The sequence below is a fragment of the Choloepus didactylus genome, chromosome 6, assembly GCF_015220235.1.
Source record: "Choloepus didactylus isolate mChoDid1 chromosome 6, mChoDid1.pri, whole genome shotgun sequence".
Classification (NCBI taxonomy): Eukaryota; Metazoa; Chordata; class Mammalia; order Pilosa; family Megalonychidae; genus Choloepus; species Choloepus didactylus.
Window position 1 is genome coordinate 93547875 of NC_051312.1, and position 16053 is coordinate 93563927.

A 16053-nucleotide genomic window follows, 5' to 3' on the forward strand; every position below is an offset into this window, starting at 1 on the left:
TTCCTTTTATCCCAACTTGGCATCTGCCCCATATGCCACTTGGATTTGAATCATAACTTAGAGCCACTTCTGTGGCAATGCAGGCCACAGTTCTAACAGCCCATGGCTGCTTTCAGATCACTCAGATGTATATGGGGCTGGGGGCCTCTGAGATGACTGCTACCCAGGAGTCAGTTGAGTGCCACAGTGACGGGGGATGCTGACAGACTGACATTTCTCTCCATGTGTCTGACCAGCCCTACTCCTGCCTACTCTAGTTTCACTGTGTACCTACATGACAAAGCTACCCTGTGACAAGGCTCCTATTTGGGGATTGTTCTCTTCCAGTAGTCCTTATGGTCTGAACATCCTCTCCCACTCTGTCCTTGTGGGCAAACCTTCTGGTGCAGTCACTGGCATCCCAGCTGAGGCCCCTGGGATGTTTGTAGAAGTGCAAATCTGAAACCTGTCTTCTTCCAGATACGTAGCTTGACTGGAATTTCTCCAGACTTCCCATCATGACATCAAACTCACTCAACACAGTTAGGATGATGTCCTCATTTATTCTGGCGATAAACAGACTGTGGTATTCAAATTACTATGGTAAGGTTTCTGGTTTAAAAAAAAATTTCCCTGTTACTTCAGTCTGTCATGTCCACAGACTGCTACCATAATTGTCTCACTCTGCTAAAGATTAAAGGGAGTTCAAGCTTTCCCCATCCACCCCCACCATTATTAATGACTTCCTCTCATTGCAACTGATTACTCCCAATCAGTTCCAATCACACAGGACTCATTTGCCATTGAGCCAGATGAAATTGACACGTGCAGCTTACCATACAACATGCAGCAAGGCAGGGGAGAGAAAGGAAATTCTCCACTGGTTGGCTTACCTATGTCTGAAATCTTTATTTCTGACAGAAGACAGGAGAGCAGGGAATAGAAGAAAGAATGAGGTGTTAGCAGTGGGGTTAGAAGCATTATTAGCAGCCTGAAAACTTGACAGCAATGGTATTGTGCAATACTATAATAATAAATAAAGACTTAGCAGCTATGACACTGATATATTTTATATTGGATATTACTTGTCAGTGAGCTCACTTACAAGCAGCTACATATCACAGAAGAGGCATGGTATCACCTGTACCACTACTGCTGACTTCAGTTGACACATTCTGCTGCTTTAACGAGGACTAAGACAGAGATTGGAACAGTCGATTCTCCCTACTGTACTAAGACACATACCTTGAGGTATACACGCACAATGCTCTGTGCCTCTGTCTGCATACAAACTGCCCTAAAAAGACTTACCGAAACTTGAGTGGCCCACCAAGAGCCTACTCACAATATGATACAATATTGGAGACATACTGTAATTAGAAGAGAAGGGTGGCACAGGCCTAGAAAAAAAGATGACTGGAAGGAAATACATCAAAATGATAATATATTGATATATTCCTTTTTCTTTCCAAATTTCATTCAATCCTCCCTTTCCTAACCACTGACTCACATGATCCCTCCAACAGCTGTGGGGAAGATACAGGGAAAATGGGATCTCTTATTTGAAAGATGTGAAATTAGGAGTCCAGAGAGGTTAAGTGACTTGTTGAATATACAGCTTCCCTGCTAGGGTGAGCTGACTTGGTAGCCCATGGCTCTTTCCATCATAGAACAGAAGGCAGAAATACTGTGTGAGGAACCGACTGAAGCTAATACACTCAAGGGCTTCTTCCTCCTTCACAGATGTCTATGCTAGTTGAACTCATGAGAGAGGGAAGAAAGGCAGAAAATACCCCATCAGTGGCTGGAGTATCATTTAGCCTGAAATCTGAATTTCTATGGGCCCACAGCATGTGAGCTTCTGATTCTTCTCATGGCCAAAGACCTCTTCCTCCTTTGTCCTGCGTGTGTGGGGAATACTAACACCCTTCTCTTTAGGGCCCTGATGGCTGTTGGCCAGCCAGAAGCCTTATCCTCCTTTTGCATGTGCATGCACTGCAGAGTGAGATTCCTTCAGCATGCACTTTCCTCCATGGAACAACTTAATAAAGCATCAGGTCAAAGTGGTCCTCACAGGGCCATGTTGCAATTCTTTAGTGAAGCAGAATTGTCTAATGGTGTTTCGGATTTGGGTTCACATTTTTAGAAGCTGGATCTTGGGCACATTCTTTAAACTCCTTGAGCCTCCTTTTTCTTATTTATCAAAGGGGATAATAATGAATATATTGCAGAACTATTATTCCTGGCAAATAGTAGGAGCCCAACAAGGGGGAGCCTCTTTCCCCCTGCCTATGTCGGAGGAAGGCTTTCCAGCACAAGGGCCTGTCCTGCTCACATGGCTCCCAGCCAAGGAGATGGGGTATTTCATTCCCTAAATTAGTAGTGAGGGAACTTGGTATAATTTCTCCTGAAAGGGACAGTGAGGGGGTCCCCTATCTCAAAAACATAGCTTCTCCATAATCCCAGATTCCAGCTCATGACACTGCTCCAGTTCTAGAAAGACCTAGAGGCACAGAGAAAATCCAACAGGTCAGATCCTCCCCTGAGCTCTAAGTGTAGCTGTGCTCCAGTCACTCATAATTAGGAAGGGGGAAAATCTGACTTCAGCTGGCTCTGTAGCACCTAGGAGAAGAGAGGTACTGCCTGATTTTAGCTCCTGGACCTTATCTCAGTACTAGTCAGCTGAAGGGAACTGCTCCTAACTTTGACAAATGCTAAAGTAAAAAGGCCAAACTTGGTTAACACTGCACATGGGCCTTGTTAGATATGCTATCCTTTGTCTTATAAAAGGGCTTATATGACTAATTCCAATCAGTTGGTGCTAGGAAACAAAAAGAAGATTTAGTGGCTTCTAAGGAGTCTAATTCTTGGCTGCCAGCAGCCATCCACATCTTCTGGGCGCCAAGGACATCTCCCTGTCCCAAGAGTGACTTGTCTTCATTGCAGTGCACTGTGCGAAGCAGCACCTGCTCTCCCAGAGCACCATGCTTTTGCTGTAGCCTGTGAAATGGAAAGTGAAAAGTCCCAGAGCCTACAGGTGAGGCTCTGTCCTGTTCTACTTCTGTGGGCCTAGTGGGTAATGCTAGTCGGGTACATAAGATGGCAAAGGGACATTACTAGGAACTATGAGGAAGGCATCACCTTATGTACCTCAATTCCAAGATGTTGGTGACATTCCCAGAGGGGAAGATCCTTCGGATGTAGTTGAAATCACCCACGTAGAGGCTCCCATCAGAGCCACACGTGAGGGCCACAGGGGCCAGGAGTTTGTTGCCGTCAGCAAGGCCATTGCAGCTGGGGCAGGAGATGCTTCTCCGGCGCCCATTGCCCATGATGCTCCCAATGACAGGTGGTTGCTGGGACACAAACTGGTTCTCTCCATTGCCTTTGTGCAGGATGCCTGGGACAAGGACAGAAGAACAGAATCACCTATGAGGCGGGAAATGGGTCTCTCCTCCTGTAGTTGACCACAGTCACTTTGATTTTACAAAGCATGCAAGGTCTCTGCCTACCATTTCCAGGCTCATCTCCCAAGGCTGCACCTCATCTACATACCGAAATCTAGTGAGCTGAACAGGTCATATTTAATTCTCACAACAACTCGGTAAGAATGGTACTATTATTAGCCCTATTCTACCAAAGGGGAATAGGGAAGGCATCTTACCCAAGGTCACACAGATGATAAGTGGGAGAGCTATGAGTTGATGCTCTTAACTGTTAAGCTACAAGGCCTCTCAAATAGGGTGTACACTTCTCATGTACCTAGTCCATATCTCTATTACAGCATTAATTCTTTATTTACTTATTTTTCTCTCTTTAGATTGATAAAATTTCAAGTATGGAGACCATGTCTTTTTCATTTCTGTATCTCCAGTGCCTAGCACAGATCCTGAGACAGATAGATATCAATAAACGTTTATAGAAATGAATGCATGAAATTCACTATCTCTTCTCACTAAGGTAGAGTCAAGAGACCTGGGTTTTTACCTGGTTTTGTTACTAAAGGGCTGATCCTGGATTTTTGCATAGGTCTCTCCACTGCTTTAACTACCTTTGGGCTTCAGATTCCTCACCAACAAAATGAGGGGCTTGACTTCAGTGACTGGTAAGTTTCCTTCCATATTTATACTGTTTCTTTTCAGGGCCTGATGATCCTTTTTCTCCTGCATTATCGTCACAGTCTCAAAACTGGACCCCTAACTTCCCACCTTTCCCCTTCCAATCCCTTCTCCGTACTGAAGGCTGAGTGAGCTTTCGGTTTTTAAATGTCACAAGAAATTTCTCCCAGCTGTCAAATATTAGCTTTGTCGAAGCTGTACTTTACTGGACAAGTATCTTTAATTTTTTAGTAGTCCAATCAATCATTTTTCTACTTTAAAGTTTGTTCTGCTTTTAGGAAATCTTTCCATGAGATCATAAACAGTTTCTCATATTTTATCCTATTAATTTAGAATTGTTATCATTCACATTTATATCTTTAATCAAATGTTTTATTTATTTTGTATTTATTTATTACATACTTATTTATTTTGAAGTGGGGATTTAATTTTGTTTTTCTCCACACAGAACCAATTATTACAATTCCAAGTCCATAAAATCTTTCCATTCTCCAGTATGTGATACTACATCTATCATATACCAAAATCCTACATATATATAGTCTGTGGAAGAAACTTGTAGTTATCCATGGCTATACCTCCCATCCATTGTTTTCTTCTTCTGTAGTAACATAACTCCTGATGTTTAGCTGGGGATATGATTACCTGGAATAGACTATATTCCCAGTCCCATGTGCAGCTACAACCAGGAACATGACTAAGTTTTGGCCAATGGCAGGTAAGTGCAAGGTAAGCAGTCCAACTGCTGGGAGATGTGCTTAAAATGGAAGGAGCTTGCTTTTCCTTCTTGTTGTTGACTGGAAAGTGGGTGTGAAGGCTGGAGCTTAAGCAGCTACCTTAGACCATTATCTTGGGAGTGGAGCAATGAAAGAGGAGGATTCTGGGTCTCTGACCCTGCAGCATGCTAAACCAGCCCTGGATTATCTACCACCAGATTTTAGGTGAGTGAGACACATACTTTTAACTTGTTTGCAACTCTGTTATTTTGGCTTTTCTAACATTCTAATTAACAGTCACAAGTCAGTTTCTGGACTCCATGAACTGTCCCATGGATTCTATTTATTTATTCTTGTGCCAGCACCACACAATTTTATATATTATGGTTTGTTTAAGACACCTTAATATCTGGCAAGTCCCTCTTCTTTGTTCGTATTTTAAAGACTCTCTTAGTTATTTACAAATCTTTATTCTAAATATAATTTATTCTAAATTATAAATTTTAGAATTAGCTTGTCCATTTCCCCTGAAAACATGTTCCGTTTGATTGCAATTACAGATTATGCAGAGATATTTGACACTGTTACCATATTTAGCAGTCCTCATCTCAGATCATGGTCAGAGCTAGCTACCTAGAATGCAAATCTGATCTTGTCACTCACATGCACTAAATTTCTCAGAGGCTCAATGTTTGCCCATGGATGAAGTCAAAGTCTTCATCTTACCTGGGATACAGCTCCCCAAGCTCCCAGCTTTGGCTTTTGCTATTTCCTTCATTTTATCCTTTGCTCAAGCCACAGTGAGCAATGAAAAAAATCACTCTTTTTTTCAGGTGTCAGAGTTTTGGTGCATGCTGTGTCCTCTGCCTAGAATTCTCTCCCCACTAAATATATGGGGTTAACCCTGTGGACCCTTTGAGTATCAGTTCAGCAGTTATCTCCAAGGGACAACATGCCTGAATCAAGATGCTGAGTGAAGTGGGCCTCTTCTCTGCCCCCAAAGTGTCCTGTGTTTCCCAGCACTGAAAATGCCTGCTATGTGTTCGTCTCTGTCCAGAGTGTGAATGAACTCTTGGGGCCTTTCATTTCCACATTCCCAGTGCTGAGCACAGTGAAAGGCACAGAGCAGGTACCCAAGGAATGTTTGCTGACTGGTGCTTCTGACTGACTGATCACATATGAGCCTGCGTAATTTGAAGCGTGAGCTTTTTCTTCAGCAGGGCATGAGGGCTATGAGACAACGGGTCATACTACTGGCCAGGCTCAAGGAATTCTATTAAACCACTTACCACTTTGGATATTGAGGGCATGATGTTTGTCCAAGCTCCATCCTCCAAGCTTGGAAGCATCAATTTCATATCCCTGCAGCACTGCTGTTCTTTTTTCCCACAAGATGAGATCTGGGCAGGATTCATACTCATAACCCACGGAAACTGTAGGTAACAAAAGGCACAAGATGCACGGGTGAGCAAAGCCTCTTCTTTGGCCTTTAGACCTGTATGCAAGGCCCCTTGCTCGTTTTTTGTGGAAGAGGAAAAAGGGGATTGTGTTTCTAATTGGGAACCAGGGTTGTGTGAAATACTAAACCATGGATGCAGAGCTTTAATATCCTATTTTAGAAGCAATTGTATGTTATTAAGAAAAGCTAAGCAAAAGTACTAAACACTTAAAAAGGACACAGGTGTATCTATTCCAGGGAAATCATCTTTAGTATAGAAGACTCTTTATGCACAAAAGTCTTCACTGCAGCCTTATTTATTATAGTGGAAAAGTGGAAATAATCTAAAGGTTAAAAAGGGGCGAGAGGTTGAGCAAACCCAGGGTGTATGCCCTCCAGGAATGTTATGTGACCGCTGGAAATTATGGTTACAAAGAGCATGTGCTTATGGAATAATGCTAAGTTGAAAAGACTGGTATGAACAGTGTATCTATGTTAAAAAGACTATGTACAAAGAAACAAAATAAAATGTTCATTATTTGTTCATCGGAACATACATGACTTTTTTTTACTATTTTCTGGCCATTTCTCAAATTTTTACTAATGAGCATGGTATTACTTTTATAAAGAAAAAACATCGAAAATTATTTATAATGAATACATGGAAAAGGAGTTCAGTTGGGGTACTTTGAAAGCTTTGAAGACTCAAAGCTTGAAAATCCTCTGGTTTCACTTGTGTTTCATAAATCAAGACCTCCTCAGAAGGTCACTGGGATGAAGGCAAACACAGTAGGCTGCCTGAGACGGGTTTTGTAAAGAGACCTGTAACTGACCTATGGAAAGGAACCAGCAGAGACAGGAAGGCCATTTCTTCAATGTCTCTTTCTGTACAGGCACTATTCTCCTGTGTGCAATATGCAACCACAGGCTCAAGGCAAGACTTAACTTTTGGGTGGTGCCTTGAAGCTTCTTTTAGGTGCCATAAAAGACTGCGGACCATCTATGGGAAGAGGAGAATGTGGCTGGAAAATGTCCCTGTCACCTCTTCCCTAGGAGTAGGAAACCCTTAGCAGCTACCATGCCTCCCCTTGTCATCTGTGACCTCAGAGCTTGAAGTCTCATATTGGAGGAGATATTTGTGTTTTTAACTCATTGGTGGGCACTAATGGGCTCATTTAATCTGAAGAAGTTACAAGCCTTTTTTTGTTTTGTTTTGTTTTGAAAAGGTGATGGAAGTGACTTGATCTACAGGAGAAATCATGAACAGTGAGGAGATGGCATCTTTGCCCCCGACATGCACTTGAAGGGTAGACTGGGGATGTAACCAACAGGGAAGATCTGGGATAAATCCAGCTCTGTTCCTTCTAGCTAGGTGTCCCTGGGAAGCCCCCTCACCTCTCTGGGCCTCACCTTCCTCATGCAGAGTTTGGGGATAACAATTCCTGACTTGTGAGGATTAACTGAGATACTAATGTACAGGGGAACAGGTGCACAATGGACATTTTCCCCTTTACTTCCTTTTCTTTCTTTTTTGAACATCATGTTACTTCTTTGCTTCCTCATTCTGCCTTTTGCTGAATCTAGAAAGGGAATTAAAGTGGAGTAGGGTTCAAGATTGGAAGGGATTTTCTGGGGTGTTACTCTCAAGTGCTTGGAGGATTAGCCCTGCAGGGGTTAGGACGGCTAACAGTCCAGCTCTCAGTCTTTCCTGGGACCCTGCTCTAATCCTGAAGCTGAACTGAGCACACCTATCCCCTGGAAGTCCAAGGTCTGGGTGAGACTGGGACTACAGGTAAAGATATGACACCTGCCTCAGCTTTTAAAAAAGGCAGCAGAAACAACAAAACAGACAACCTCTCTGATTGGGAATGAAGTAAAGAGGCCAAAAAGCATTTCTGATGATGAATCTTATTTCCTACACCTCAATAAACTGAAGAAACCCAGGACCTCCAGGTGTCCACATGCTAATGGGTAGGTTTAGGCTGAAAGGCAGTGAGGTGGGCAGGGCAATGTCAATGCAGTCCAACATCGTGGCACACTGTCGCTTTTGGCCCATCATGTATCATTACTGTGCTTTCCAGGGGCCATTCTGTTTTTTTTTTTTTAACTTTTTTTAGTGTTTGGGTTTTCCACATTCAAGTCTTTGAATAAATTCTTTTAGGTCATGAATATCTGTGAGAGTTCCAGAAGGCCAACTAAGCCTCAGATATATTTGATTTGAGAAGAGGAAAGGAGAAGGAGGGAACCAGGGAGGTGGAAAAGGAGCTCCCTGCTGCCAAGTGCTATTCTCTTTCCGAGGGTGGCACTGAGTCCTGTGGTGGGGAGGCTTACCGAAGGCTTCTGACAGCCCAAACACCTTCTGGTTGTAGACATCTGTCTTGTCCCAGATGAAATAATAGGACAGGTCTGGGGCTGCAGCAAACCACTTCCTGAAGAGGCGACCCTCAACTGCCACCATGAGATGGACCTTCATGAGGTTGAAGGGGATGGTGGGGTGGGTGAGGCTAATTCTTAGGACAGATTTGTAGCCAGGGGTGCGGCTGCTCAAGTAGCTCAGCCTCATCTTGCAGCCAGAGATAGCGATCTCCTCTTGCAAAGCCTAGAGGGCAAAGACAGATCACAGTCAGTGACAGTCATGCAATCAACAGACGGAGGGAAGATGGTCACAGCCCCAAGGACTCTGGGTGTTCAAGAGGCAAAAGGAGTAATTAGAGGGTGAAGGGTGGTATGGGGGTGGGGGGGAGTGGGAGAGGAGAAGGAGGAGGAAGAGGAAGAAATGAAGAAAGAAGAAGGGGAAACAGAGGGGGAAGAGGAAGAGGAGGAGAAAGGAAAAGGAAGAAAAGCATGAAAAGTGAGTGGGAAGGGGGAGGAAAACATGAGTCAGAAGATTTGGTTTCCAAGTCACTTCTTATGTGGTCTAAACCCAGATGTCACCTCACCTTGATGAACCTCAGGTTCTTCCCCTGTACAACAGGAATGATAATACTGACTTCATTGCATTGTTGAGAGGAGTATATACAATAATGCATGTAAATTACTTAGCAAAATGTGGTTTTTCATATACTAGCTGTGTCATTCTAGAAAACATGGTAGCATAACCACTGAGTCTCAGGTTCCTCACTGCATTACTGTGAGGATTGTCACACAGAAAATCCCAGCACATAACAGATAGTCACTATTTTTAGGTGGTGCTGATGGTGCTAGAAGTAGAAGGTACTGTGAAGAAAGACCTTTCTTTCAGACTAATGTGGATATGTGCCTAAGCAAGAATTATTTTTCCCCTCTCAAAACTTCCCTAAAGTCAGATTTGTTTCAAATGGCTTTCCTTTTGAGGAAAGTAAACACAGATGATGACGAGATGTTGACAAAACAAATATTTATGTAGAGTTGAGAGCACAGCCTGCCAAAGATCTGTGGCTAATACCCCAGCTCATCCATAGAAAAGAAGCTGAATTGGCTCTTTGGAGTTGCCTTGCACACTGGGTCCCCAGCTTGAGTACCATGTTCAGTGAACAGAGTGGTGGGAAAGGGAGCACTTTTTCTACCAGGTGCAATGGGCTCATTTCTAAGCAGGACATTTTAAATTAATGCTAGGATGTTCAGGCACAAACCAAAAGCAGAGAACTTTTATCAACTTGATGCTCTGGGCTCTGCTTCAAGAAGAGACATTAAATCAATGTTTGGAAGCTAACATATCCATTAAAAGGATAGTGATTCTACCCTCATGTTCACAGAAAAACCAGGCCTGTATAAAGGAAGTCTTTTTCACTTTGTCCATCTCACAGATGGGTGTAAGATCCCACCCCCACCCATTTTCCTGAACACAAAAAATTTCAAGGATTGGGCTTAAACCAAAGCAATCTTTCTAAGTTACAGCTTACAAGTTCCAAGCAAAGCATGACTCTACCCTGGTGAATCACAGGCACAGTTGAAGTGGCATCCTGATGTTCTCATAAATATTTACCCTCTTCAATGTACCCCTTTAAATTTACATCTCCTAGTACTTGCAAAGGCCAACCAATGACAGGACTGGGAAACCCTGAATTTGTTGAATCTGGTAATAAGCACGGCTTGTGACCCAAATGGGCTTGTAGACTCCCAGCCCAGGGAGCACTATCAAGAGGGTGGGACCTTTAACCTCATTTGTTCCAAAGTCCCTGAGCCTGGAAAAAGTGTCTAGCTGGAGCTGAGCCAGGGTTGAGTAACAAATTACTTCTCTCCAGCTAGCTCTGTCTCCACTGACAACCATTTCATAAGAAAGGTCAGCCTGGTAGTTTAGACAGGAGACAAGTGCTGAATCTCTGAAAAGCAGTGAGGTTTCAACCTGTAGGTCCAATGACAATTTCAAAATGGTTGTATTTCGTTCTTGTGGGCTGTCATCTGAAGCAACTCATCAGGGCAAACACGAGAAATGTGTTTGCTTAGCCAGGCATGAAATAGACACATACAGATGCCCACACTCCCTGCTTCACCAGCTCTGTGATCCATTAACATGCACATCGCCAGAGTTCTCATTAGGGAGGTCAGATGACTGGGGCTTTTCCTTGGCTTCTGCACTGACATCTCTCCTCTTCCCCAAGCCTTGGTTTCTGCCATTAGAAATAGAGCTGGGGACTAGAAGAGGAAATTTAGCTCAGCTGAGCTTTATCAGGCAAAGAATCAATCTCGATTTCCATGAGATTAAAATGCATCTTTTCCAATTACTTCCCGTTAATGATAGTAAGTAAATTGCTGTGTGTATAGATAAGAACCAAAGCAATCCTTAATTGGCATGAAAGCAGCATGTGTAAAATAATCTCAATAATAATAATAATAGCTAAAATTTATTGAGCACTTACTATGTGCCAGACATTTAATCTTTACTAGATGCTCACTATCTGGAACCTTCTTGTTCATTCATCTTGGGAGAACTTATCATTATAAATGTTTTTAGCAAAAATAACGAGAGGGGACATTGGAGGTTGGGGAAAGTGAAAATGAATTGGATGCCAGAGTAGAAAGGGAGAGGGAATTTATTATATGTTGATGTGTGCCAGGCAGGTTAAGGATGCTCAAGTGTTTTAAGTTGGTAAGAAGGTGGCCTTCGTGTCCTGACGACATGGCTCATGTGGGGTTTAGCAGCTGGGTTCTGCGTGACAGGGTGTTGGGGTCTGACCCAGGCCCCACAAAAGTGCGTTTTCTCTCTCCCCTGTCTCTGAGATCATCCTCCACAGCCAAATGGAATAAAAGCATGGAGAAGTGCAGTTAAGAAAGCAGAGTACCTGAATTTCTGGAACGATGGGGCCTTTCTCTGCACAAGAACTGGCAAAAGATGTCAGCGGGGATGGAGAGACAATAGGGTTGGGGCGGGCAAAGTTACTCAGGTCACAGCTGGGAATCTCATTTTCCTCATGTCGCATGATGATGGTTTCCATGACAAAGAACCGATCCCATGGCAGCCAGAGGGTGTGCTCCTGTGTGATGAAAGGCGCCCGCTCAAATCGCAGGATGATGGAGATACCGCCATTGGTGACCAAGTCAAAGCTGTTTGGGAGGGGAGGGTAGAGAGGGAGAGGAGAGTAGGGAGCAGGGAAAACAGGAAACAAAGGAGAAAGAGGATTAGAAGTAGGAGTAAGAGGGACGGAGAAAGAAGAGACGATTACACCAAAGGGTCTGAGGACTTGTTGACGGAGATTTTAAAAGCTAAAGGACTTGACTGCAGCCACAAACAGTGAAAAAACTTCCAGAAACCATGTTGTAAAATGATTCACCATAGAGAATTTGCTGAAACCAAATTAATAAACACTGCTATGGAGAGCCATTTGCCAGGACACAGGACAGCTGATGAATCCTCTACTCTGGTGCTCCTGGTACTTAAGATCTCTTAACTGTGTTAGAGCTGATGTCCAGTAACAAGACAGAAGAATTAAAGCAGAACAAGACCTGACCTGGGTGTTAAAGCCCTAGCCTAGTCCTGGTTCTGCCATGAACTACTGCGTGATCGTGGATGTCACTTAATCTCTCTGATCCTCAAGTTTCCCATCTGTAAAATGCAAAGGTTCAAACTAATTATTCTTAAGTCACTAAGATTCTAAAACTCCACAGCAATCTTAACTCTGATTATGAAAGATAATGCAACAAAGGTCTTTGGGAATATAAAACAGTTATGCAATTTAGAGATGGGCTCAATTCAAATCATAGCATCTTTGATGTAGAAGAGGAACTAGAAGACTCTTGAGTTCCAACCTCCCATTTGAAATGAGATCAGTGATAGTGTCCGGAGAGCTGGCTGTCCACCCTCAGCTCACTGGACCCTTAGAAGGGGAGGAAGGTGTTCTGAGCAGCAGCCTGCCTCCCTAGTCCTAGTTCTGTCTCTGAAACCATACCTCATAGGTCTGCTCTGTGATAGGGTCTCCAGGCCTTTCCCACCCTAGATGACTCTCTGCTGGGCTTCTCTTTAAAGTGTGTTTCAGGCTTGCAGGAATTCTATAGGCAAAGGCTGCCTTGCCTCACCCTCAAATATCTTATGCTCAAACATGACCCAGTCAGGAAATTGCCAGCAGCTCTGTTTTTGGTTCTGATATCTTAACTTCTGTCACCTGTACAAACTTAGCAAGGTGCTTGCCTGTCCAAGCCTTGGCATGGACCTTTTTTTGAGAATCTGAGGAAATGATCTGAGACTTTCTACACCCCAATGTTTCTGACACTGCCCCAGCCCACAGAGAGCCTGATCTGAGTGTGCTGCAGTCATAGGATCAGAGGCCAGGGGAACTGAAGTTATACACAAGCAGAAAGGAAGCCCAGGTGTAAACCCAGGTATGTTACTAATCCTGCAGGCCAGGTTTGCTTAGCTAGGTAAAGCGAATGGCTGCTACTTAAGACCTTATGTTCACCGTGCTATATGATTCCAGACTAGAATTTTGCATCCTTTCCCCCTTTTTAAAAACAGAAAATTTTAAATCCAGAAAAACTGCTGAACCACTAGAAGGAAAATTTAATGGTCATCTGATCCAATCCTTTCCCCCAATTTGATGTTTTAGTCTCTTCAAAAGGGGACTAATTGCCAAAGAGCCATTCAGTTCCTACTTGCACACCTCCAGTGACGAGGAGCTTGCTACAGCCAGAGGAGGACTGTCTCCCCACCTCTGGTTAGCTTTGGAGGCTAGAAAGCTTATTCACTGGACCTGGTTCTGCCACAACTGTCACCCCTACCCCATGGCTCAGTTATTTTTTGGGAAAAGTGTTTTTAGTTTATTACTTTTAGGATGCATTTTCAAGGTGTGACTGGAGAGCTCCTCTTAACTGTCAAACTTGACAGCTCAAATGTCACCTCCTCAATAAACCTCACTGAGTCAGAATTCCAGCTCCCTCTCTTGGGCTCCCACTGTACCACACATACTCCTTTTTATAGCTCACTTCACATTGCACTGTAATTACTCATTTAGCTCTCTGGCATGAGGACATTGTTGGATTCTTCTCAGTCTTTCCAGAACCTAGCCCAGTGCTTGATAGTTACAAGATTATTGAATTAATGCATGTGTGACACTGTCAACTTCTTTTGGACTGACTGTCCACTAAGTTCCCTAAGTACCTTTTTACTCTAGCTGTTATTACGAGTGACCACACTTTTCACCTGTGTAGTTGGTTTTAGAGACCCCAATTCAGGCCCCCACCTTTATCCCTGATAAATGCAACATCTGGAATTGGATTCACTGCTCCAGTTTGCTCCTCCCTCCTCTAGAAGTGACAAGGATTTTGCACTGAGCTTTCCTGTCTTGGTGCCAAATCTCACTCCTACAAGGTGGTGTCCCCAGATTCAGGGACCCCATGTTCCAAACCCTGATTCTTGTATTCTACCTTTTGCAGGAACCTTTCACCCCCTCTTGCCCGCTCTTCACTCAGCTCATTCTGGGCCCATAATAAATAACAAAGCATGGACTTTCCCATTCTTGAATAAGTAATGATAGAAAACACCAGGGAAGGAGGGTGTTTATTTTGAATCAAGAGTTCATATTTTGGCCTTCCAGGAGAATATCCATGGTTTGGGGGAAAGACTCAGAGAACAAGTTTTTCTGCCACAGAACTGAACAGCATCTGTGCTTTGACAGAACATTTTCTTTGACAGAACATTTGACAGAGCCGTCAAACTGAATTTTGGCCAGACTTACAAGCTCTCTTCACGAGATGCTGAGTGTGGGGAGGGAGGGAAGGCAAACATGAAGAAACACATTGTCAAGGCTGTGAGCAAGTTGGGGGCAGCTGGTCTTGCCAAGAGCTGGGGGCTAATCAGCTGGGACCAGGCCTGCTCATCTGGAGAGGAAGTCTTGTTGTAGATATGGAATCTGACCACAAAGGGAAGGCCTAGTTCTCAGCTTAGGGCCAGTCTGAGCACTGCCACTTATTCCTTAGGTGAGTTCCTTCACATCTCTAAGCCTAAATCTGTAAACGAAGTTGATGATCATAATCACTTGTCAGAGTTATTAATGAGATAGATGGGATAATGGATTGGACCAGCACAGTACCCCATACACTCCCTGGACAAAATGCAGTGTATAATCATTTTTGAGTTAGACAAGCCTGAACTGCTTCTTTTGTCTGCTATTCTTTTAATTTTTCTCCATGACTTCTATTTTCCATCTTTCTAATAATCTCTTTGGCTCACTTCTCTGCTGCTACTTTCTGTTTATGAGCCCCTGTTAAGAATTGAGGCCTGGGATTTCAGCACATATGTGTGTGGGGGTGGGGCTTGGGGTAGGGAGTGAGGGAGCGGGCAGTGGGTGCTGGATGAGGGTATCACGGCACCTGCATGGAAAGTGAGGAATACAAAGAAGAGTTAGTCACAGTCCCTGAACTTTCAGTCCAATTGCATGGACTATTATTCCCAGACTTTATCTCCAGCCTTGCAGTTTCTCCTGGGGCAGGAGAGGTAAGAAAGAAAGTGACTCAGGGAAGACAGGGAGGGAAATGGGCGCGATGTTACTCATTCACATAATGACTTCCCCATACATTATGCAGTGTCGAAGTTGGGAAGATAATTGAAGCCTCATAATGAACTGGTAAGCATTTTTAAGAACCTCAAGCTCCAGGCTGTAGCAGTTCTGGCTACTAAGACATAATACAGGAGGTTGATGCAGGAAACATGGTCAATATTTACCTCTCAGGGCCTCTATCCTCTCAAGGGCAGTAGAGAGGGCAGGGATAGCACAAACAGGAGAAATCAAAGCTGGATGTTCTACTGAGCTTTTCCTTAGGACCATCGAATTTATGCCAGTCTCTAGTGTGTTTAAAGGACCCACACTAACCAAGCCCATCAGAGCTTTAAGGACTGATGATTTGCCATCTCATGAGTAACTGGGGAGTAAAAAGCAGTCCCCAAAGACTCCTTTTTGATGATTGTTTCATAGTAAGTAATAATGTCATCAGAATACCTGCTGCCTACTGTGACAATTTGTATATATTAGATCCCCTAGGAAAAGCCATATTCTTAAATGCAATCTTGTGGGGGCAGATGTATTAGTGATTAGATTGTAATTCTTTGAGTGTTTCCACGGAGATGCGACCCACCCAACTGTAGGTGATAACTCTGATTAGATAATTTCCATGGAGGTGTGGCCCCGCCCATTCAGTGTGGGCCTTGATTAGTTTACTAGAGCACTATATAAGCTCAGACAGAAGGAATGACTTGCTACAGCCAAGAGGGACAGTTTGAAGAATGCACAGGAGCTGAGAGAGGAGCTGTAACTTACAGAGACATTTTGAAGATGGCTGTTAAAAGCAGAGTTTTGCTGACACTTTGGTGGTACTAGCCCAGAGTTTGCCCCAA

General features: G+C 43.6%; 1 protein-coding gene across 1 annotated transcript in view; it reads right to left on the reverse strand.

Annotated features, from left to right (window-relative positions):
- TENM4 (teneurin transmembrane protein 4) overlaps positions 1–16053 on the reverse strand; it is a 771745-nt gene that overhangs the window by 61458 nt on the left and 694234 nt on the right. Inside the window, exons 20-24 of the mRNA XM_037840847.1 lie at positions 11513–11774; positions 8583–8850; positions 6103–6246; positions 3130–3379; positions 873–893 (exon numbers count right to left, since the gene is read on the reverse strand). Coding sequence (XP_037696775.1) covers positions 873–893; positions 3130–3379; positions 6103–6246; positions 8583–8850; positions 11513–11774 — 945 coding nt within the window. The remainder of the gene's footprint in view (positions 1–872; positions 894–3129; positions 3380–6102; positions 6247–8582; positions 8851–11512; positions 11775–16053) is intronic.